Here is a 24351-nt window from a genome sequence, read left to right as displayed (position 1 = left end):
CTCAGTTGCCAGTAACAATTGCCTGGTGAGCAACCAGCTTCCCTGACCTCTCACTGCAGAGGCAATATCTGGTCTACTGAGATCCCTGGGGCAATATTCAAAATGACACAGAGAGGAGATGAACTAATTCATACCTTCAATGGCATTACTTTTACTACGAAATCATCACCAGAGCTTTTAAAATCCCTGGCTACCTTTGAGGCGAGAGAAGACGATGTTCTTTTGGTTTCCTATCCAAAGTCTGGTAAAGTCACGCTTGAAACTTGTGTGGACAGAATTCTAACCTATATCTTGTTAACTCCAGGCTTGGTGAAATAGAGCAGAAATTGTTGCATGCAAGAGAGAGGAAAAGGAGGGCGGTGAACCTGAGATCCGCAAACTTAATGCTGTAATCCACAGGGTAGTTATCTTATGCTGCCTCTAGAAGGACTGGACATCCAAGAGGCAATTCCCAGACTAACCTGGGGGGAGCTTTGGAAGTGCCAATATCATGATGCCTTTGTACAAACCTATCTCCAAAATGCCTTTATAGCAAATCCATCCTCAAAAAGGATATTGTAGAGCTGGAAAAGATGCAGAATAGAGCAACCAAAATGATCAAGGGGCTGGAACAACTGCCCCATGGGGGAAGGTGACAATGAGAGCCAAGATAGAGATGTATAACTGGATGCATGGAGTGGAGAAAGTAGACAGGGATCCTTTTTCTTCCTCTCTCATAACACTAGAACCTGGTGACATGTAATGAAGCTGAATGGTGGGAGATTCAGGACAGACAGAAGGAAGGACAACTTCACATAGCGCATAGTTAAAGTATGGAACTCACTCTCACAAGATGCAGTGATGGCTATCAACTTAGAGGGCTTTAGTTGGGGATTAGAAAAAATCATGGCGGATTGGGGGGCTGCAATGTCAGTGAAGGCTGGTAAGTCCAATGTCAGTGGGGTTGTGAATCCTTTCTGGGTTTCAGTCAGAATCAGCCAGAACTCTAAAGGAGCTGTCCAAGGTGCTGGACCCAATCCCCCATATAGGCAGGGTTGAACCTTTAGAGTTCTCACTGGTTCTGGCTGAAACCCAGTTCACATTCACAGCCCCACTGACGTCGGAGCCACCAGCCTCCACTGGTTATTAATGGCTACTAGTCATGATGGCTACATGCTGCCTCCAGGGTCAGAGGGAGCATGTTTCTGAATCCCAGTTGCTGGAGAACAACAGTGGGTGAGCTTTATTGCCCTTGTGCCCTGCTTGTGGGGTTCCTGGCGGGAGCGGGGTGGACCTTCCGTGAGGTGGGGTGAATCCCCTGCCTCAGGCAGTGAATTAGAAGGGGTGCCAGATCATGTGTTTCCCCCTCCCACTGCCTGGAGTCCCCCCCCCCCGCCTGCTGCCTGAGTCCTGGCTCTAAGAGCGAGGCAGCACAGTGGGCTAACACTCCAGAAAGTGGCCAGCAGGTGGTCCTTAGAGAAATGTATGGGCCAGCAGGATCTCTGTGGAGCCACACCAGCCACTCAGTTTCGTTCTTTCCTTTCTTGCTTTTGTCAGAAATGATGCTGACTAGACCCAAAGCTGCTTCTGATCTGGTCTAGTCACACACCTTTTCTTTGACTTGTCTGCCGCAGCAGTCACATGGTGTTCCTGCCTTGTGAGGCTCCCTACTCCTCGCTTACCTTGGTCAAGCTTCCAATGCCATGCTAGCATATGGGGGAAGTCAGCCTTATTGCTCTTCAGAAAGGAGTGACGATACTCTGAGCCCATCTTGGAAATAAACCCACTAAAGTTACTAGTCCTCAAGTTATCAGCCTGCCTGGTCACTGGAGGCAATACTTCCTTACCATTGGCAATCAGGCAAGAGGGTATCATGGATGATCCTGTTCTGTACACATCCTCAGTATCCCAGTTTATTAAGCAGCATTTTGCTGATATTAATTATGCCTCTTTCTCCTCTCTCCTCCACTGTAGGCACGCATTGGCTGGCCGAAGTCATAATGCACCTGTATGCCTCCAAAGTGGCTTTAACTTCTCCAATTGAATTTGGAGATGTATCCAGTCTGGACCAACTGAACTGTCTGTCATGGAAGAGAATCATTCCAACCCACTTGGACGGCAACATGCTACCACCCACGTTCAAGCTCAAGCAATGCAAGGTAAGATACACAGGCAGCCCTTGGAAGGAAGTGTATGCCAATGGGTGCTTCTCTACCAGGGCTAATAGAAGCTGAGGTGGAGGATGGTCAGGATCATGGGGAAGAAAAGGGCTAAACCCGCTCCCTCTATAGTCCTGGTCCTGATCAGGGAGTTTTTAAAAGATTCATAGTACTTGCAGTGATACGGTTAGCATCATGTATAATTGAGCCATTGGTGAGAGCACCAATCACCTATTCAGAGGGGAAAGGGGTGTATGTGTGTTTGTGTTGGGAGAGGGAAGAGGCTCATTTCAATCCTCTGCCCTTCAAAATGATCATCAGCACTAGGACAGGTTATCAGTGGGGTTGCATGAGTATCATTCCAGCTGATAGGTAGAACCTCTGAGTGGCAGGAAACTTGTATTTGTGTGTCTGCATCCTCTTTCAGCCCAGTAGCAATGTATGGCTGTGAGAGCTGGACTATAAGGAAGGCTGAGCACCAAAGAATTGATGCTTTCGAACTGTGGTGCTGGAGAAGACTCTTATGAGTCCCCTGGACTGCAAGGAGGTCAAATCAGTCCATCCTAAAGGAAATCAACCCCGACTGCTCCTTGGAAGGACAGATACTGAAGCTGAAGCTCAAATGTTTTGGCCACCGAATGCGAAGAGAAAACTCCCTGGAAAAGACCCTGATGCTGGGAAAGACTGAAGGCAAAAGGAGAAGGGGACGGCAGAGGATGGCTAGATAGCATCACCGATGCAATGAATATGAACTTGAGCACACTCCGGGAGAGAGCGGAGGACAGGAGGGCCTGGCGTGCTATGGTCCATGGGGTCACGAAGAGTCGGACACAACTTAACGACTGAACGACAACAACAACAAAAATCCTCTTTCAGAGAGAGCTGTGCATGCAGAAGTCTGCTTCTACGTGCAAATATATATGTATTTATTTAACTTATCTACTTATGTACCGCTTGATATCAGAAGAACTCTAAGTGGATTACATAAGCAATGCACAAAATGCAATCTAAAAGCCAATATTAAAACAATAAAAATAATAAAAAACATTAAAAACAGTACAGAAACAATACAACAGAGCACTGCAAGCACATGTCAGGGGAAGCCTGAGTAAACAGGTGCATCTTCGTCTAAAGTTCACCACAGTTTCTGCTTCTCGGACCACATGTGGGAGAGTGTTCCAGATGGCAGGTGCCACTACAGAGAAGGTCCATTTATGTGCTGTTACTTGACAACACACTGTTGGTCACAGACCAACCAACGAGGCCTCCTTGGAAGATCTCAGGATGCAATTTGGTTTATACAGGGGAAGATGGTATCCTGGTCCTGAGTTATTTTGGCCTTTGAACGTTAACAGCAAAACGTTCTGAACATAGATTGGAAGCTAATCAGCAGCCAATGCAGGTCTTTTAATACAGGTGTAACGTGCAGGGGAGGCTGGTGGATCCCATTTCGGTGGGGTGAAGATTCCATTCTGGGATTTAGTTACAATCAGCTAAAAGTCTAAAGGGGCTATCCAAGGTGCTGGACCCATTTTGGGGGTAGGATCCAGCACCTTGGATAGCTCCTTTTAGACTTCTAGCTGGTTGTAACTAAAACCCAGTCTCTGCCCCACTGAAATCAGAGCCATCAGCCTCCCCTGGTAATGTGTACATAGCTAGATGCTCCAGATAGATAGATAGATAGATAGATAGATAGATAGATAGATAGATAGATAGATAGATAGATAGATAGATATTCTCTCTCTCTCTCTCTCTCTCATCTATCATCTATCTCCAAATACTGTGCTGGGACAAGGATTCCCTATGGAGAGAGGTTATCATTTGCCACTGGAAGGATGGCAGGAGACTTCCCCATATGGAAAGGTGAAAACCCCATCTTTTCAGAAACACCCCAACCCAGTATTGATTTATAAGTTCTGCCCAGGGTTGGCATCAGGGGCGGCATCCTGGAGCAGCTGCTGAGGCCCCAGCACCCCAGAAGGGCCGACTGCCAGTGCTGCTGACACCTACCATCGCTGCTACTCTTTATTGACGCTGCCTGTTACGCAAGTGCCTCCTGGGCAGGTGGCAAGGAGAAGCCACTGGCCCCAGTCTCTACCACAACCCAACGGAGAAGGCAGGTGAGGAAGTGAGCTGCCTGCAGCAGCCATCATCACCTGTCCCTCCCTTCCGTCACCTGCTGGGTCTGCGGGCAAATGAGCAGACACCACTACAGAGGGGGTCTACAAAGGGCTTCTTGAAGAGCCCTCTCCCCAGCTCCAAAACCACCATGTGGCTGGTCCTGGTTATGTAGCAAGATCTTGATCCCAAAGTAAGATGTTGGCAGAAGACCTTCTCTTGACCATGGTTCAGGGAAAGGCTGTAGCTTGGTGGTAGAGGACGTGCTTTTGAATGGAGGACATCCCAGGATCATCACCTGAAATTGCCAGGTACGGTTGGGAAAAACCTGGGGCAGAATCCAACTGAAGTCCTACTTGGAGCAAACCCATTGACATGAATGGGGCTTAAGTTAAGTTAGCTTAAGTTAAGCCCCTTTCATTTTAATGGGACTACTCTAAGTAGGACTTCAGTTGGATTCTATCCTTGGAGAGCAACTTCCAGTCAATGTGGACAAGACTGAGCTACATGGACTCATGATGCCATAAGGCAACTTCCTACATTCCTACCTTAGTAATGTGTTGTCTCCATTTGTAGGTTATCTACATTATCCGAAATCCAAAAGACATCGCCGTTTCCATGTACCATTATTACAGAGCAAATCCTAACCTCCCCACTGTAGATTCCTGGCCTAATTTCCTGGAGATGTTCTTAAAAGGAGATGGTAAGATTAAAATTCTTTCTCCCTCTCTCTCTCTCGCCTTGTAAATTCTAATACATCATGAAAACTCTGAAGTGCAAATACTATGAATTTACATCAGGCGGATTGGTACAAAAAAGAGCCAGAATAAAAATTTTGTACAGATTCACAATTCAGCCAGATTTGAAATCAACTGGCAGGACTTGACAAGCATTGCCTGCTCTTTTAAAGATGTAGAATCCAGTCTTCCCCAAACCCGTGCCCTCCAGATGTGCTGAACCACAACTCCTATCATCCTCAGCCAGTCACCAGAGGATGATGGGAGCTGTAGTGCAAAAGACCTGGAAGGCAGAAAGCTGGTGTAGACTCCAAACTAGCCAATGGGTCCTTCTCTATGGGCATTTCTACACCAGCCTAAAATCCTGCATTTAAAATGGGGCTTTCTGCTTCCATTTTGAATGCAGGATCACAACAACTCCCTTTTTCACATGCTTCCTTTCCCCCCTCCCCTTCTCCCCATATCTGAGTCTTCCACGTCTTTCACTGATCTTGCTCCTCTTCTTGCCGCTTTAAGTCTTTTCACGGAGGAAACTGAAGTGGAACACAATGGGGTAATCTGATAGCTTACCCTATCTGCGCTCTATTTAAAAACGGAACAAAGGGCATTTAGCATGGCAGGGTCATGGTGTCATGTAAAGAGCCCGCAAACTTCCGTGAAGGAGCAATCTCAATGGCAGGGTAAAAGCTCCATGTGATGAAGCCCTATGGCTGCGCCTCCTCACCTTTGACCAGCAGGGAGAGCATTTTGTCAGCAGCAGAATGGGAGCCCCATCTCCCCGTGTTCTCAGATGCACCATTCTTGTGTGGATCCATGGGCATCTCTTGCGACATGATGCCTTGGATGCCACCTTTGGGATTGGAGGCCATGAAGCATAAGTCACTGCTTTGGACTCAGACTCATGGTGGACCCCCAGAGGATGACATGGTCCAGCATTTCCAATTGCTCTGAGATTGGCACAGAGCTGACTGTCCCCACCCGGACTGCTGTTCTCAAGTTTGTGTGGGATATGCTGGAAGGCTGCTGGAGGGAGCATGAAACAATTCTCCATTTGTGTTCTGTGCTGCTTTCAAAGTAGGGAGCCCACTGAAGTTGCTTTGTGTGAGACCCCTGATACAATCCTGGAGCCGGTCCAGTCCAGACACAAATATCAGTCCATCAAAATCGTATCACTTCAGAGAATCTCCCCTTAGTGCAAAAGACCTCCACTTCAGGTCTGGGGGGGGGGGGTGGCCTGGACAAAGTGCCCTCAGTGGGACCCTCTTTCAGAGGGGGTTTGCTTCCTAACTGCCACCATCGCCACTGCCCATCTGCTTGCCCTCCCTCCCGGGATCCAGTTTGCACCACTGCCCAGAGAAAGAAGGCAAGGCAGTTGGAGGAGGCCGCTGCCTCTTCCTCTTGGTCTTGTCATTGTCAGCATTTTCAGAGAGGGCCTGCAACTGGGCAGTGACAGAAAGGAGAAGCAGCAGCCAGGCCAGGGCTCTGGGAGTTGGCATTGGACCCCCTGCTCTGAACTGGGCCTGTGCAGCTCCCCAACAATCCCACCCCCGGTGCCTACCCTGTCTCCACTGTTTTGCAAAGAAATTGTCAACTGCCTACTATATACATTTTTAAAGCTCTTCTGGTGACCCCAGTCTCTGGCTAGAACAGGGGCGTTGAACCTCTTCCAGTCTGAGAGCTAAATTCCATTTCAGAGAAGCTCTCGTGGGCTGCAATACCAAAATATCTGCATATCTTATCTTAAAGCCCTTCCTGCCAGTAACAAAGCCTTCAAAAAGGAATTTCAACCTTTTTGAATGGGGGGGGGGGGTAACCCTGCAAAAGCTGGGAAAACACCAAACCGTTGATGGTCAGAGGAAATGGGGTGGGCCTAGGGGAAGGGGGTGTGGCCATCTGGGGAACCCCAGAGGGCCAAGTCGGGACCTCAGGAGGGACAGATTCGGCCCCCGGGCCTGAAGTTATGCATCCCTAGGTTAGAACCTCTAAACCCACAGATGTCTTGGTCTTGCATATGTAGACACTGAACCTTAAATCTTAACGTGTCCTGCCTTGTAGCCGTTTAGGTTATCTTGGACTGTCAAATCCAATTCACAAAGACTGGACGGCCCACTTTTATGGCAGCAACATTAATCCCCAGCTGAGGTCAAGACATTTGCGGGTTTTGTTCTTGTTATTATCTAAACACCACCCATGCCGATTTATTGCATGGCTGTAAAACTGTGTTCCTGTGGAACTGGCGATCCAAAGATCAGCCAGGCAAAAAATAGAATCAGTGTCAATGACAATAGAAAAAAAGCAACGTTACTATGTGTAATGTGAAAGACTGAAATACTAATCATTTATAATGTGACCTGAGATGTTTTTCTTTCTTTCTTTCTTTCCTTCTCTCCCTCCCTCCCTCCTTCCTTCCTTCTGCTCTGTGAATTTGGTTTGGCTTAAATGAAACAAGTGAACAGCTGTCAGAGGATAAGAGGATATGTCTTCTCACAGAACAGTTTCCCTCCCGATGTTTCGGATGACAACTCCCAGCATTCCTGACCACTGGCCATACTATCTGTGGCTGATGGGAGTTGAAGTCCAAAACATCTGGAGGGCAACAAGGTGGTGAAGGCTGGTTTACTGGTTAAATAGCAAAAGAGAGAAAAGGAGTAAATTTTTATTTTATTTTATTTATTATTAAATTTATTAATTGCCCATCTGGCTGGTCACCTAGCCACTCTGGGAGATGTACAGCGTACAATAAAACAGTTTAAAACAATAAAATTCTACAGTAAAAACATTTTTCTAAAATACCCTAACCCACCCCAAATGCCTGCCTGAACAACCACGTTTTTAATGCACGACAGAAGCTCATTAAAGAGGGGGCATGGCGGAGTTCCCTAGGGAGGGAGTTCCATAGAGTGGGGGCCACCACAGAAAAGGCCCTCTCCCTCGTCCCCACCAGTCTAGCTGTCCTGGCTGATGGGACAGAGAGAAGGCCATCCGAGGCTGATCTTGTTAAGCGGCCTGTCTGGTGTTGCTGGAGGCGCTCCTTAAGATAGTCTTAAATGGACAGTTCCCCAAATGGAGAGAGGTAAGAAGACAAATTCCCCAAGGATCTCTACTGGGACTGATGCTATATAGCCTGTTCATAAATGATCTGGAGTGAATTGGTCAAGTTTCTGAGCACTGAAGTGTCTAAGTTTATGGATGACACTTAATTATTTTGGGTGGTGAAAAACCAACAAGGAGCTCCAAAATAAAACTGGGTGAATGGACAACAAAGTGGCAAATGGGGTTCAATGTAAGTAAGTGTAAAGCGATGCATATCGCAGCAAGATATCTGAAGTTCACATACACACTGACGGGGTCTGAACTGGCCTTCACTAACCAAGAAGGTGATCTTAGGGTTGTGGTGGGCAGATCAATCAAAATGTCAACTTGCCATATGATAGCTGAAAATGACAAATTGTATGTTGGCGATTATTAGAAAAGAGATCAAAAGTAAAACTACCACTATCATAATGCCTTTTTATACACTGATGGTGTGGCCACATTTAGAATGCTGTATGCGCTTTCAATCGGCCCATTTCAAAATGGGTCTTGTGCAGCTGCCAAAGGGGCAGAAAGGGGCAACCAAAATGATTGAGATGTTAGCGTAGGCTACAGTGGAGCAGGGCCAGCTCTATCATTAGGCAGAGTGAGGTAACCACCTCAAGTAGCCGATGCTGGGGAGCAGCATTAGTAGCTCTCTGGCCACTTCTGATCCCACCCGCAGGCATTTCCATCTGTTGAAAGATAGGCCTTTATGTGCCACACTGCCTGTCCTGCACCCCCTAAACTCACCTGCTGCCCTCAGGTGTGGTGGAAGATGCTAGTGTTTAAATAAAATTCAGCTGCCAAGCCAGTTCACTTCTGCATGTGGAATGGGGAGAGGGAGCCATCTTGCCCTTCACCTCAGGCAGCAAAACGTCTTCACCCAGCCCTGGGGTGGAGGAACAGAGAGGAAGAGTTGCAATCACCTACTACAGCCTTCCTCAACCTGGTGTCCTCCAGGAGTGTTGGACTACAATCTCCATCATACCTAGCCAGCACAGTAATGGTAATGATAGGAGTTGTAGTCCAACACATCTAGAGGGCATTGTGTTGGGGAAAGCTGATTGACTATAAGAACCAGGAAGAGGGCCTTTTCTGCTGTGGCACCCTGTAGAATGAGCTCCCTAGCCTATGTTGTACTCTTTCCGGCGCCAGGTGAAAACCTTTTTATTTTCCCTGGAATTTTGGCATTTTAACATTCTAGTCTGCTGTTTTAAATTTGTTACTGCATTTTAAATCTCTACATTGCTGCTAGGTTTTATGCTGGTTATACTTTTATACTGTAGTTCTAATGCTTTTATATTTTATATTGTGTTTATGCTGTACATGTGGTTTTAATTTTTGTGAACTGCCCAGAGAGCTTTGGCTATTGAGCAGTATAGAAATGTAATATACAAACAAACAAACAAACAAATAAAATAAACATCAGCAGCCTACTTTCCTGTAGGGAAGTATGGGATCTGTTGTTTCTTCTGCCTTCTGATTCAAATAAGGAAACAGAGGGAAGTACAAATCCCATGATCCAGAAAAGCAAATGGTGATTTAGTAGGTAGGGAATTTTGAAATCCTTGAGGTGGAAAGAAAGGATATTTCCCCCCTCCATTTCCCCCTTCTGTTTCCCCATAATATGCTTTTGAGCTAGAGTGGCCATGTGTCCTATTTTGAAAAGAAGAGTCTGCCCTGTGAACAGCTATCAGGGGATGCTCCTCTAAAACATAAGAAGAGCCGTGCTGGATCAGACCAAGGGTCCATCTAGTCCAGCATTCTGTTCACACAGTGGAACCAGCTGTCGACCAGGAACCCACAAGCGGGACATGAGTGCAGCAGCACCCTCCCACCCATGTTCCCCAGCAACTAATGTACATAGGCTCACTGCCTCTGGTATTGGAGGTCGCACATAGCCATCAAGACTAGTAGCCATTGATAGCCTTTTCCTCCGGAAATTTGTTCACCCCCCCTTTAAAGCCATCCAAGTTGATGGCCTTCACTACATCCTGTGGTAGTGAATTCTAAAGTTTAACTGTGTGCTGTGTGAAGAAGGACTTCCTTTTCTCTGTCCTCAGTCTCCCACCAATCAGCTTCATGGGATGAACCTGGGTTCTAGTATTTTGAGAGAGGGTGAAAAATGTCCTCTGTTTGAAGATATCCTCTATTTGAAGGACTATCCAGTCCAAGTCCAGTTTAAAGATAGAGAACCTAATAAGAAGAGAGAGCAGGTGTCTTGAAGTTGCCCATCAATAATCAGTTAGCACCTGGACCGCAGACTGAACTGACATGGAGGTCACCTGGTCGCAGTCTTCCCCGCTCTGGTGAGATGTACCATCTTTCTATTTAAATTATAATCATGCTTTCTCAGTTTGCATCTATATGTATAAAATAGACGATGCAAATTTTAGCCAAATCTGCATCCTCTTTTGTCCTCTTCTTTTGGAGCTGCATATGTGACCACCTGAAGCAGAGCTCAGTGGTGCTTCAGCTATGAAAGTCTATAGCTCAGAGACAGAGCACATGCTTTGCATGCAAAAGGTCCCGGGTTCAGTCTCCAGGCAGGGCTGAGAAAGATCGCCTGTCTGAAAGCCTCCTCATTGCCAGGCAATGAGTAGACAATGCTGACGAGTGGACCGATGGTCTTGAATCAGTATAAGGCAACATCTGACACTTCTAAGTGCCTGGCAGAGTGGCCACTTATGCACTGACAAAAAAGAGGACAAAACAGAATAGCAGTTTGCATAAAACTCTTATGTGCTGATGTATATGTATAAATGCAAATTGAGGAATAATTAGAATTTCAATAGAAATACAGGACATCTTACCATAGTGTGGAAGAGTGTCATCAGGTGACCTGTGTGCCTTCCTATGTCTGCTGTCCAGGTGCTATTGATGAGCAGCTTCAAGGCCCAGCTCTCCCTTCTGAGGGTTCTTTATCTTTACTAGTGCGAATCCTGTGTCACCATGGGGGCTAGTAGTATGAGAATGATTGGATAAAAATATCTTTGCCCATTTCCCTTGTGAGTTGAACAGCTTTACACTTTTAAAATAAATGTACTACACAAATAGACTGACAAAGGTGAAAACACACAACAAATGTTCTTTTAAAAAAATCATTTACCATTTTTTGAAGTTTGAGGTTGAAATCACATGATGTAAGATTTGTCTCTTTCGTCTCCCTCTGGTGTCCTTTCAGCTCTTTCTCCTCAGCTTCTCTTCTCCATACTTTAATTACCACTAACTGACTTTTCTTCACCCCTTTTCCCAAAATTCTGTGCCTGTCCTTTCATTGGCCCAGCACTCTAAGAGCTCACAGAAGTAAGCATTATTACACATGCATGAACACACTGTGTCACATGTTACATTACATGCACAGTGTGGGGCATATGCATTAATCTTCCCTTTGCCTCATCCCTCTCCTTTCTCCCTTCCTGAGCTGCTCAAAGCTTGAGCTTTGAACTTTTTCAAAGTTTCAAAATTTTCTGCATCTCCACACTGCTCAAGTTTCAGGTTAAAACAAAAATAAGCAAAATCAGTCTGGTGGATCCTGAGTAATAAGCCTTACACTACTGTAGTCTTATATAAGATATTGGACTTGGCAGCCCTTCAAACAGAGGACACCTTCCAAATAGAGGACTGTCCTCTGTAAAAGAGGCCACACAGTGGTTATCTGTGTGACATTATATCCTTGTTCAGAGATGTTCACCCAGAACTTGATATAGTGGTCTAAGCCACGGGTCCTTCTGGCATCAATGTATGTGGAACTAAGTAGGAGAGTTGAGGCAGCAGGCAGGGAGAACAATTCAGTGACACAGGGGAAGGCATTGGTTGAGGGAACAGCTATCGGGAAGTGACTCAGCAAACCTCATGGAGATGGAGCAGGAGGGACATAGAGAGGGAGGAATTTGCAGAAGGGTTGTTTAATAAAATACATTTTTTATAAAAGTCCTTCCTGGTTCTTGACTGGCTGCAAACATCATTTGGAACTATTCTGGCTCTGCAGGTTTTATATGAATTTTGCTGTCTTTTTGCAGTTGTCTGCGGATCCTGGTTTGACCATGTTTTAAGCTGGGAGAAACACATAAATGACAAAAACACCCTGTTCTTGTTCTTCGAAGACATGAAAAGGGTAACTATATATATATATATATATATATATATATATAATGTACAAAGCAGTTGCGTCTTAAAAATCAAAGAGTTAAAAGCATTTATCTCACCCTTCCTCTAAAGAGGTCAGAGAAGCAGCATATGTGGTCCTCCCCCCTGACCCCCGTTTATCCCCCTCAACAGCCTTGTGAGATAGGTTAGTCCCAAGGTTACATAGTGAGCTTTGTGGCTGAGTAGGAATTTGCACCCAGGTCCCCTTCACCAAAGACCAACATTGTATCACAAAACAAAACAAAACAAAACAAGCAGAGCAGAACTTGTTCTCAGTGCCAGCTCCAGGTTTTTGAGGGCTCTTGGGCAAGACACCCTCAATGGGCCACCTCCCTCAGCGAGTCCACCTTCTCACCACCATTGTCATCAGCTGCTGTTGCTCCTCAACCTCTTTCTTGTCAATGCTCCCACTTGCTTGCTTGACAGGTACAGAAGCAGTGAGCAAGTCAGCCTTGATTTATCATGAAAAAAATTAGGGTAGAAATAGGCTGAGTTAGTATTACCTAGTTAGTACATTTTATAGTCTGTTCCATCCTGATTAGCATTAATATAATACAATATTAGTATAGTAATAGTATTATGTTAATTACTAGGGGCCGCGGTGGCTTAGTGGTTAAGACGCTGAATTGCAGACCAGAAGGTCAGCAGGACAGCAGTTTGAGACCCGAGTGCTCCCCGCTTCGGCGGGAAAGGTAACAGCGTTCCGTGCACCTCGGTGTTCAGTCATGCCAGCCACATGACCACGGAAGCGTCTTCGGACAGCGCTGGCTCTTCGGCTTAGAAACGGGGATGAGCACCGCACCCTAGAGTCAGACGCGACTGGTTGGGGACACCTTTACCTTTTATTAATTACTAATTATAATATTAGTATAGTATAGTATAGTATAGTATAGTATAGTATAGTATAGTATAGTATAATATAGTAATTTCATTTCTATACTGCCCAATAGCTGAAGCTCTTTGGGCAGTTCACTTTATAGTATAGTATAGTATAGTATAGTATAGTATAGTATAGTATAGTATAGTAATTTCATTTCTATACTGCCCAATAGCTGAAGCTCTTTGGGCAGTTCACTTTATAGTATAGTATAGTATAGTATAGTATAGTATAGTAGCTCTCTCTAGGCACAATTTAGTCAAATGTAGGCACTTTTATACTCCTCCCCCAATTGATTTCTGTGGGATTTAAGCACATACTTCATTCCTCCCCTAGAAATTAATGAGATCAAGGGTAGATTCCTATGCACGTTAACACAGAAAAAGTCCTACAGCTCTTGGCATCCCCCAGCCAGCCATACTGGGAGCTGTAAGACTTTTTTCTTATCTATATGTGCAGAGGATCGCACCCTTTCAGTATAATCCTATGAGTGCCTTCCTTTAGAGAGGACAGTCCTCTCAAGAGCTGTCAGAAGACAGTCCTCCCTTTGAAGGGCCAAGTCTGGTTTAAAGACCAAGAACCATCAGAAGGGAGAGCAGGCAGGGGCCTTGAAGTTGCCCATCATCAGTTAGCACCTAGGCAGCAGAGTTGAGCATCCACACAGGTCACTTGGCCACAGTCTTCCCCTCTGTGATGGGATGTATTGTATTTCTCTTTAAATTCTAGAAACTATTTCTCTCTCTCTCTCTAAAATAGCATATGCCAATTTAATGAAAATCAGTATCTGTTCTCTTTTTTGGTAAAGCATTTTTTGATGATACAAAAGTGGCCACCCCAAGTAGATCCTACTGTGTTCAGTGGGGGATCTACTCCCTAGTAAATGTGTTTAGGATTGCAGCCTTAGGCCCTTTCACTGTTCAGGTTTACCTGCTTTGAAAAGTTCATAGTCCTGCCCAGTACCCAGGGGAAAGTAAGAAAGGTGTGATTTTGTGCATCCCCCACTGAATTTCAGTGGGGTCTGAGCCGAACAGATGATCCAGCATACAATGGATCATGTATTCTGTCGTTCTCATATCTCAGGATCTTCCTAAGGTCGTGAAGAAAGTAAGCACCTTCCTGGGGGTCAACACCAGTGAGAGCAGAATTAATGAAATCTGCAAAAAATCTTCATTCAGTGAGATGAAAACCAACACGGAGAAAGAGAACCATGATCCAAATCATACAGTCTGTGCACTCACGTCCAACCGGAAGCTGATATTCCGAAAAGGTAAACTGCCTGAAGGGTTAAACAAATGAGCACGTTCACATTTTCACCACCTTTACGGACTGCAATGTTTTAAAGAAATGGGAATGAAATTTGAGATTTGGAGAAAGTGGAATGCTGTGACTTTTCTACAAGGATAGCTTCCAGAATATGGAATACTCTGCCTATAACCTCACCTGTACTGATCTTTCACCACTCCCATTTGGGGGTGGGATATGACTGGTGGGTTATGAGTCCCTGGACAAGGCCTTTCATTTACTCACAGGGGCTGAGTTTTCCCAGTTAACCAGTATGGCAGCCTCCCGCTTTATCTGGCTTTCCTTATCGTTATCGTACATCCAGTATTGCAGGACAAAGTTGCTGGGCTTATCTGAAACTAAACAAAGACCAGGCACGTTGCTTTGTGAGAGGGGCTGCAGTCGCCATTTGCCTTATCTGTTGTTTTGAAACGAAGACAATAACGTACCGTACTTGGTACATCAGAAACAGGTGAAAGGGTTGATTGGATGGCAGCTTGCAGAGAGGAGGAAAACCTCAGTTCAGGGGTAGAGGTGGGTAGAAGTCCCAAGTTCAATTCCTGGTATCTCCAGGTAAAAGGTGATCTGGCAGCGTGGCCTGAGTGTGAGGATGGGTGAATCTGCCAAGCTCAGTTTTGCTCTGGTTCCAATTTCCATGTCAGATTTTTTAAAAAATCCACATGAAGATTCATAAAGATTTTTTCTTCAGAGTCTTCAAAAAATCCACATTTTTGTGCACATTTTTGTAAAAAAGTGTGTAACCTCATGCGCACCTTTGCAAATGTACATGTTTAAAAAGAGATTTCCGATGAACAAAGTGTTTTTGTGCATTTTTTGAAATGTGCACATTTTGAAAATTCTAGAGCAGATGATAAAGCAATCCATCTGGAAGCACCTTGAAAACAATGCAGTGATTACTCAAAGCCAACATGGATTTCATTTGTCAAGAACAGATCCTGCCAGACGAATCTGATCTCATTTTTTGATCAAGTAACCTCCCCTGTGGACCGTGGGAATGCTGTAGACGTAATACACCTTGACTTCAGCTTTCGACAAAGTGTCCCATGATCTCCTGATGAGCAAACTAGCTCAAAGTGGGCTAGATGAAACAACGATCTGGTGGATCCACAGTTGGCTACAGAATCGGACTCAAAGAGTGCTTATCAGTGGGATCTTCTCAAACTGGGGAGAGGTAACGAGTGGGGTACCGCAGGGCTCAGTCCTGGGCCCAGTGCTCTTCAACATTTTTATGAATGACTTGGAGGAGGAGCTGCAGGGAATGCTGATCATATTTGCAGATGACACAAAATTGGGCGGGACAGCTAATACTTTGGAAGACAGAAACAAAATTCAAAGTGATCTTGATAGACTGGAGCGCTGGGCAGAAAACAACAGAATGACATTTCATAGGGAGAAATGCCAAGTTCTGCACCTAGGAAAAAGAAACCAAATGCACAGTTACAAGATGGGGGATACGTGGCTCAACAACACTAGAAACGAGAATGATCTTGGAATTGTTGTAGATCAGAGGGTGAATATGAGCCAACAATGCGATGTGGCTGTAAAAAGGGCAAATGCTATTTTGGGCTGCATTAATAGAAGCATAGCTTCCAAATCCCAGGAAGTACTAGTTCCCCTCTACTCAGCACTGGTTAGGCCTCATCTGGTGTACTGAGTCCAGTTCTGGGCACCACACTTTAAGAAGGATGCAGACAAAGTGGAGAGGGTTCAGAGAAGGGCAACAAAGATGATCAGGGGACTGGAAACAAAGCCCTATGAAGAGAGACTGAAAGAACTGGGCATGTTTCGCCTTGAGAAGAGAAGACTGAGGGGAGATATGATAGCGCTCTTCCTATACTTGAAAGGTTGTCACAGAGAGGAAGGCCAGGATCTCTTCTCCATCATCCCAGAGTGCAGGACACGGAATAATGGGCTCAAGTTACAGGAAGCCAGATTCCAGCTGAACATCAGGAAAAACTTCCTGACTGTTAGAGCAATACGACAATGGAACCAATGACCTGGGGAGGTAGTGGGCTTTCCCACACTCGAGGCATTCAAGATGAGGCTGGACAGCCATCTGTCAGGGATGCTCTGACCTGGATTCCTGCACTGAGCAGGGGGTTGGACTCAATGGCCTTGTAGGCGCCTTCCAACCCTACTATTCTATGATTCTATGAAAAAACATGTACATCTCTCTCTGTCTTTTCCAGACTGCATTGCAAACTTCAGAAATGTACAGATTTTGCCAGCAATCTGTGATCGGGTTCAGGATGTGCAGATTTGGTAAATTTGCATCAGAATGCGAACCTGACTAATTTCTTGCCCATCCCTATTGGGATGGAATGATCTCTGGGACTGTGGGGCAGTCAGTACTGAGCTGGATGGACCAACACTAGACCTCGTTATAAATAAGGCAGCTCCCTGCATATTCTTTGCAGACCAGTATCCACTTGAGATCACCTGGAACAGAAGCTCCATTTGCATTTTCAGGCTCTATTTGCATACTGAATGCACAGAGGTGGATGCAGGACCACTGGCTTCAACCTCCCCCACCCCATTTTGTGCATTCAGCAGAAATGTGGAAGGGCTGTACCTGAATAAGTCCTTGATAATCTAGGGTCCACAGTCACTATGAACAAACAGTTGTATGACCCCTTAACTTCTACTGAATGCACAGAGGTCAGGAATGGATCCAGGGGGCATGATCCCACCTTACCCCACCCTATCGCCCTGCATATTCAGTATACATAGGCAGTTAAAAGAGCTACAGGCCTCAGACACGATCCGATCCCCCTACCCCAACCCCAAACCACTAAAAGTATTGATTATCCACACTTCCCAAACAGCCACATAGGGCTCCAGATGTCAAAGAGTTTGGAATGTAGGAATGGGGCAGAAAGGGATGGAAGTCCACATGCTTATTGAAGAACGGATTTCCCTGACAACCTAGTTTTCTATGTGCAGTGAGACAGAGTTCTTCCCACCTCATGGGGAATATTCAAACATGAAATATTCCCCCCACCCCTGGGAAGCAGTCTGAAGCGGTACTGTCCAGGAAAAAAAATCATGTGATTCTGTTGCATGTGTAGATTGGGCTCAAAGAGACTTGAAGGTACAGGAAGCAATAAGGACACCAGGCATAGTTGAGGCTTCCTACTGTGTGAGGACATCCCAGGTAACTTGTTATACATCTGTCCATTTGGCTATGCTACCTCGGGCTTAATGGAGAGTTGCAGTCCATCAACATCTGGAAGGGAGTTGTAATCCAACAACATTTGGAAGACAACATATTCTCCACCCATTTTATGACAGGGGTCCACAACCATTTTGTCTTGGTGGGCACATTTGGAATTTTGAGAGTGTTGTGGGTGCTCTCACAAAATGGCTGCCATGGGGAGCCTTGGCCATTCATAAAATAGCTACCATGATAGGCATGGCCAGTTGCAGAACACTCATTTAGAAGAAAGGAAATTTGTGAGCCTAAAAGAAAAGTAACTTCCCTAAGAACCTAAGTATAAGGCAGAAGGGAAATCTGAGCTCCAAAACAAAAAAACCCTCTTTTGAACCCAAATAAAGATGGTGCTGGAGGGTGGCACTCTGCTTTGTAATATGTCTGCCCCCTGAGTTAATTTTTTAAAAATTAAAATAAATCTTAAGGGGCAGGAAGCTGGGCAGGTGCCAAGAGACATTTTTGCAGTAGGGGTGGGTAAACAAGTGATGTTCACATTCACCCAGATGTTCTTCTCATTTCATTTACAACAGTCATTTGTAAGCTCTGTTCAATTTGCACGAATGGGAAAATTGCGCAAATCGAACACAACCAAACAGGGAAATTGCGTTAAAAATTGTGTATTTTCCCACAGTTTGCAACTGCCCCCATAGACTAACACATGAAATTATGTAATTTTAAAATTCCACAATTGCACACTACTTGTTCAATAAAAATGTGGGCATTTTTTGAACGTGAATGTGTGCTCGACAATTGCAAATGTTTTCAGAGAACACGTTCTCCTGCTCGCATCCATGTTCAGGGTTGCGAACAGGGCTTGTTCAACTGTTTTGTAAGTACAAACGATTTTCTTGTACAGCCCTAGTCTGCAGACACCTTAGTGCCCACAGCTACCACACTGGAGGGCTTGGTTTCACGGGATGATGATAAGCATAAGATATACACAATGCTCTTATGTGCAAGTTGTGTTCACGTTGGAAACTTCTGGCTCTCACTGTCATCCGGATTTCATTCCAACCATCTGTGTGTTCCTTACAGTTTAACACTGAGAGACAGGTGGTATTCTTTTGATAATAACAGCCCCATAGCACTTCATTTTTCACTGTTAATTCTCTAGGTGCCGTCGGTGACTGGAAAAATCAGTTCACTCCCAAACAGAACTGGATGTTTGAAGAGACATTTAACAAGAAAATGGCATTCAGCGAAGTGGCAAAACATCTTGTTTATGAATGCTGATTTGAACTGAAGGCAAACGGCAGAAATTGACTGTACAGAAATGTCTTTGCTGTGGGTCAGTAGATATTAAAAGGGCTTGTACTTTCCAGATTCATGTACTAGATTTCTTCTAAAGAGGATAACAGAATGTGTACAAGTGAAACCTGCAACAAAATATTCCAGCACCGCCATTCCTCCACCCTTATCATTTAGTATCCTCCCACCAACTGTCAAGTCAACATCCCATGATTGTGAGTGCACTCTTCACTGCCCCCCCTGCCCAAATTCTATATGTCTCCAAACCTTGGGCTACCCCCAAACTTGCTGAGAACTTGCTCTTGTAAGTAGAAGGATCAGTTTGGGTTACATAAGCAATGACATTCACTTCCTGAACACTGGGAATGATCACTATCAAATAGGCTGCACATCGGTGATAATGGGTGTTGGGAATTTGCACAATCTTAGTGGCCATCCCCAGTTCTGGAAAGGCTTGATTCCTGGTTTCTTAAAAGACAGCTTGCCTCCAATGACAGGTTTTTCTGCACAAAGGTCTGCCGCAGGGGATTATGGGGTACATGTATTCTTCATTTGTGCAGGGCGATGGCAAAGTCCCACAGGCCAGCCGTGAACACAGCATGTGTCCTAGAACATCCTGAGCATCCTTTGCAATACCCAGGGGTACCCACTCAATAGTTCCCTGTGGGTAGGAAATTCGAAACCACTAAACTATTGTGTATAAGATCATAAGAAGAGCCCTGCTGGATCCATCTAGGTCCATCTAGTCCAGCATTCTGTTCACACTGTGGCCAACCAGCTGCCCACGGAAAACCCACAAGAAGGACATGAGTGCAACAGCACCCGCTGCCCATGTTCCCCAGCAACTGGTGCACATAGGCATACTGCCTCAGATACTGGAGAATCTATATTGTCTGATGAGTGGCATTCTTTGTCTATGCTGCAGCCCAAACCAGGGCCAATTGATTGCAAATATTGGCCCCTTTTGACTATTGTCCTCTGTTTAATTTATAATTGCATAATAAATGTCTGATTTCACATGATCGCCCTGAACATAGCATGCATCCTAGAACATGCTGAGCATCCTTTGCAATACCCAGGGGTTCCCCACTCAATATTTCCCTGTGGGAAAATTCAGTTCATTCTGGCAGTACACACAGTCCTTCAATGAGCACCATTGTAACCCTTTAACCAATCATTATGTCCCAAATCATATCAGAATGGGTAAATGAACAAGCCAGATGATGCAATATCATGCTGTCTTCTAGGCTAACTTTACAGAAGGCAGCACCTGGTGGCCAAAATAAAGATGTCAAAAGTATTTAAGACTAACAGGTCTCAAAACTGTTGCTTTTGGTTCCATCCCTTCAGAGGTTCATAGAACCATAGAATAGTAGGGTTGGAAGGGGCCTATAAGACCATCGAATCCAACCCCCTGCTTACTGCAGGAATCCAAGTCAAAGTATCCCTACAGGTTGCTGTCCAGCTTCCTCTTAAATGCCTCCAGTGTGGGAGAGCCCACCACCTCCCTAGGTTCCATTGTCATATTACTCTAACAGTCAAGACTTTTTTCCTGAGGTTCAGCCGGAATCTGGCCTCCTGTAACGTGAGCCCCTTATTCCGTGTCCTGTACTCTGGGATGATCGAGATCCTGGCCTTCCTCTCTGTGACAACCTTTCAAGTACTTGGAGAGCACTACCCTATCTCCCCTCAGTCTTCTCTTCTCAAGGCTAAACATGCCCAGTTCTTTCAGTCTCGCCTCAGAGGGCTTTGTTTCCAGTCCCCTGATCATCTTTGTTGCCCTCCTCTGAACCCTCTCCAGCTTGTCTGCATCCTTCTTAAAGTGTGGTGCCCAGAACTGGACACAGAACTCCAGATGAGGCCTAACTAGCAGTGAGTAGAGGGGAACTAGTACTTCATGTGATTTGGAAGCTATACTTCTATTAATACAGCCCAAAATAGCATTTGCCTTTTTTGCAGCCACATCACATTGTTGGCTCATATTCAGCTTGTGATCGGCAACAATTCCAAGATCCTTCTTGCTCGTAGCATTGTTGAGCCAAGTATCACCCATCTTGTAACTGTGCATTTGGTTTCTTTTTCCTAGGTGCACAACTTGGCATTTATCCCTGTTAAATTTCATTGTGTTGTTTTCTGCCCAACACTCCAGACTATCAAGATCACTTTGAGTTTTGTTTCAGGTTCAGGTATCATGAACACACTTTTGTATAACATTGCATCTTAATATTCCATGCAAATGGTTGCCATGGAGACACTCCCCCCCCCCCAGTATCTCTGGGGCCCACACTGAAGCATATTACTATTATTTTACTAACAAAATGTTGCAGCACCGAGTGCTCCTGCAAAGAGCACCTTGCAATCAGCTAGCCATATCATTTTCTAGGATACTCCATTCCATCCCCAACAGTCAGTATTCTGTGCCTATGGAGAATGCTCAGTCCTCATTGGGTTGTTGGAGTGTGTGTGTGGTGCTGGTGGGGACCTCCTCCACCTTGGGGGTTCACCCACAGATGTTTTTGTATTTCTGCAAACCATGGGATACCTCCGAGACGGTTGATCTTTCCCTCTTCCGTGTGGATGGTTGCCATTTTGGCTACATAAGGATATGCACTTCGGGAAGATTGCCATTCACATTTAGGATTATTTGCATTTACTGAAGAAAAACTTACGACAGAGCAGACCAAGGGCGACTCTGCTCCATTTGATCACAGATGCCCACAAGCGGAAGAGAGCCATGCCCCAGTGCTTGCTGGTGAGCAAAGGTATACGGCCTCTGCATGCTAACACTGCATTAACTAGCTGGGATAATAGCTCTTGCGAGATCTACCCTCCATGAATTTATCTAGGCTAGAGGCCATAACCTCGTATTGTGGCAAATCCACATTCCGCGAAGAATATCCTTTTGTCAGCCGTGAACCTAGCTGCAGGGATGCACTGGCAGGATTAGGTTGGGACCATTAGAGGCAGTAATGGTCCCAACCTAACCTTCCAGTCTTAGGCTCCTTGAGATCAGTGGCTTGATGTGGAACCAGCCATGCAAGCGGCATGACTTACTACTCTGTTGATCAGGCAAATGCAGGAGTCCTGGCTCCTAGTATTCGTATCAGGCTTGGCCAATCGAGGGGTTTCATGCTCTGAACCAATCATAGAGGCCGATGGGGCACACTGCTATTCCTTTCTACACCTGTAGAGGGCTCTGGGGCAGGTCTGAGGTACCTTACTAGTCTAGGCCACACTCCAACTTCATATCCCTAAGTCGCCAGTTCAAGACCCGGAGCGCCAGACAGCCAACACACGACTGACTCCTTTCAGAGCACAAGTCACCATGCCTGAGCAGCCGCTAGGAATAGGAAGCCGAGTCACAGAAAGACACATGGTGAAGGCAAGTTTTTTTTTGCAGCATCTCTGTGTTGTTGTATTCATTTACATTCACAAAAGGAAAAAAATGCAGTAAGTTCTACATTGATAACTTATTATCTGCACTTATAAGTAATCGACAAGAATAAATCAGTAAAAAATCATTTGATGGCAGTATTGCTCAATAGAGCATCTGAGCAGCAGAAAACCTTTATTTTTAGCCCCCAGGAATCTACAGAAAAACCCCCAAACAAAAGGAATCTACAAAACAAGAACAACACGATCACATCTGGGTAGCTGGAAGGAGAGGTATCCTATGTTTCCGAATGCAACCCTCAAAAACAGTATTACTTTTCATTCAGGAAAAATTCAAGGCAATTTCTCTTCTACCTTTCTGTTGGCGGAGTTATCAGCTGATCACCCAATCCCAAAGTTAAGTGCTGAGGACTCATGACAAAGGAAGCCCATCCCTTGATAGCAAATAGCAATCAGCTCCCATCTCTTGCTTTCCTCCTGTCCCTCCCTGCTGTTCATACCAAGATGTTTCAGATGCTTTGGAAAAACCTGAATGCTAGAAACAAAATACAGACGAACCAGTTTGCATATATTCTGATCACAGTTGTTGGGGTTTCTTCCAGCACAATGTACAGAAAATCACCTCTAGACCAGTGATAAGTTTTGACTATTGAAAGCACAGAAGGAGAAAGGAAGAGTGAAGAATGAGGTGAAAGATGGGGGGAGGGGGGAGATGAAGAAAAGTTTTGGGCAAGAGGGGAAATTACGAGATTATTCAAGACAAAGAAGAGGCAGTTAAGGCTGACCATGTGATGAAAGGAAAAGAGCAGGACAGAACTGGTGCACACGCCATTAAAGAGCTATTATTGACAGCAAGCACCAATTCACATGGTACAAAGCAACCCGTGTTTATTACACATATGCTGTACATGCTGTAAAGCCTTAAGTAGACATGGGCATTTGTAAATTCACAGGGGACACCCTCCAGGAAGCCCACTGTTCCTTCTCTCAGTGCACCTCCCCCACAGATTTACAAATGTATCCCTGCTTCACATTTTGCTATGCTTACTACTGCAAATGCAGGCATATCTGTGGTAAACATGCTTGCCACAGAACGAGTGAACCAGGCTTATAGAATAGTTTTACAGGGCCAAATGTTATGGAGGGGTGGACAATTTGTGTCCCTCCAGATGTCTTGGCTTACAACTCCCATCAGCCCTAGCCAGCAAAGCCAATGGTAAGGGATCATGGGAGTTGTGGGCTAAAACATCTGGAGTGCCACAAGCGGCCTACCCTTGCACTATGGCCAACTTCTCAAAAACAACTGATGAGATGGCAAGCTTATACCTAGATTGTATGTCGACAGGTGGAAGCTTGCATGACTACATTCCTCCATGCAACAAGTTTTCCTCCATTGAGGGCAGCACAAGTTCAGAGAGAAGTTTAACCTACCATTCTTCCCAACCATTTATTTTTCCTATATTCAGGAATGTTCTTCTTTTTGTAGGGAAGCATCCCATAATGCAGGGCCCCACCACTAAGCTGTCTGAAGTGGTACAGATTAGACACATATTCTTCCCCATTATCTGCCATTGCTAAATGTAGGCCTTAATGGTGCTGTGTGCAGACGCTGGAAGAAAGTTAAACACAATGTTATTCCTTTCCATCAAGTCCTGGCTTGCTAGAAAATGTCGACTATTTCAAAAAGCGTACTCACAAGTCCATAAAAAAAAAACTCAGCAAGGTGCAAAGCTATCTTCTGAATGCTTGGAAAAACACAGAGAAGTCCCGAAGCACGTTGTAAACAAATAAGAAAGAGAAGCCATGATCAATATTCATTGCAGATTTAAACAAACAAAACAGCACAACCATTGTATTCGTAGGATAAAAGGGGGTATCAACCGGAAGCACTAACTTGGAACAACTGTTGTCTTTGCAGAAAATGGCATTTCTTTCAATAAAGCTGCCACATGCAAGTCACTGCAGTGCTGTGAAGGTAAGGAGAACTACCTCCAGAGAAAATTCAGTGTGTTTTTTTAATTGCTTCTACACCAAGGGCAGGTGATGTGGTGCCCGCAGACCCTCATGCGCTCCCGGACGCTTTTCCTGGCACCTCACCTATCC

At 45.1% G+C, this 24351-nt stretch overlaps 1 protein-coding gene across 1 annotated transcript; it reads left to right on the top strand.

The window, feature by feature from the left end:
* Positions 1 to 19871, top strand: LOC146339355 (sulfotransferase 6B1-like). The gene is made up of 6 exons (XM_084811697.1): positions 1 to 244; positions 1954 to 2138; positions 4833 to 4959; positions 12091 to 12185; positions 14175 to 14361; positions 18722 to 19871. Exons 1-6 carry the CDS (start codon positions 103 to 105, stop codon positions 18838 to 18840), a joined length of 855 nt encoding a protein of 284 aa, XP_084667823.1. The 5' UTR covers positions 1 to 102; the 3' UTR covers positions 18841 to 19871.
* Positions 19872 to 24351: the final 4480 nt, after the last annotated feature.

Source organism: Heloderma suspectum, chromosome 7 (assembly GCF_057233095.1).
Source record: "Heloderma suspectum isolate Gila_16-S chromosome 7, 16-S_ref, whole genome shotgun sequence".
Lineage (NCBI taxonomy): Eukaryota > Metazoa > Chordata > Lepidosauria > Squamata > Helodermatidae > Heloderma > Heloderma suspectum.
Note: the sequence above shows the minus strand (reverse complement) of the source record. Positions and strands in the feature narration are given on the sequence as shown.

Excerpts from the sequence above, each read along its gene's own strand:
- LOC146339355 (XM_084811697.1), top strand. The coding sequence starts at position 103 with ATGACACAGAGAGGAGATGAACTAATTCATACCTTCAATGGCATTACT. Across the intron at positions 2,139-4,832 it reads TCAAGCTCAAGCAATGCAAG|GTTATCTACATTATCCGAAA; the intron begins GTAAGATACACA and ends CTCCATTTGTAG. Across the intron at positions 4,960-12,090 it reads GATGTTCTTAAAAGGAGATG|TTGTCTGCGGATCCTGGTTT; the intron begins GTAAGATTAAAA and ends GTCTTTTTGCAG.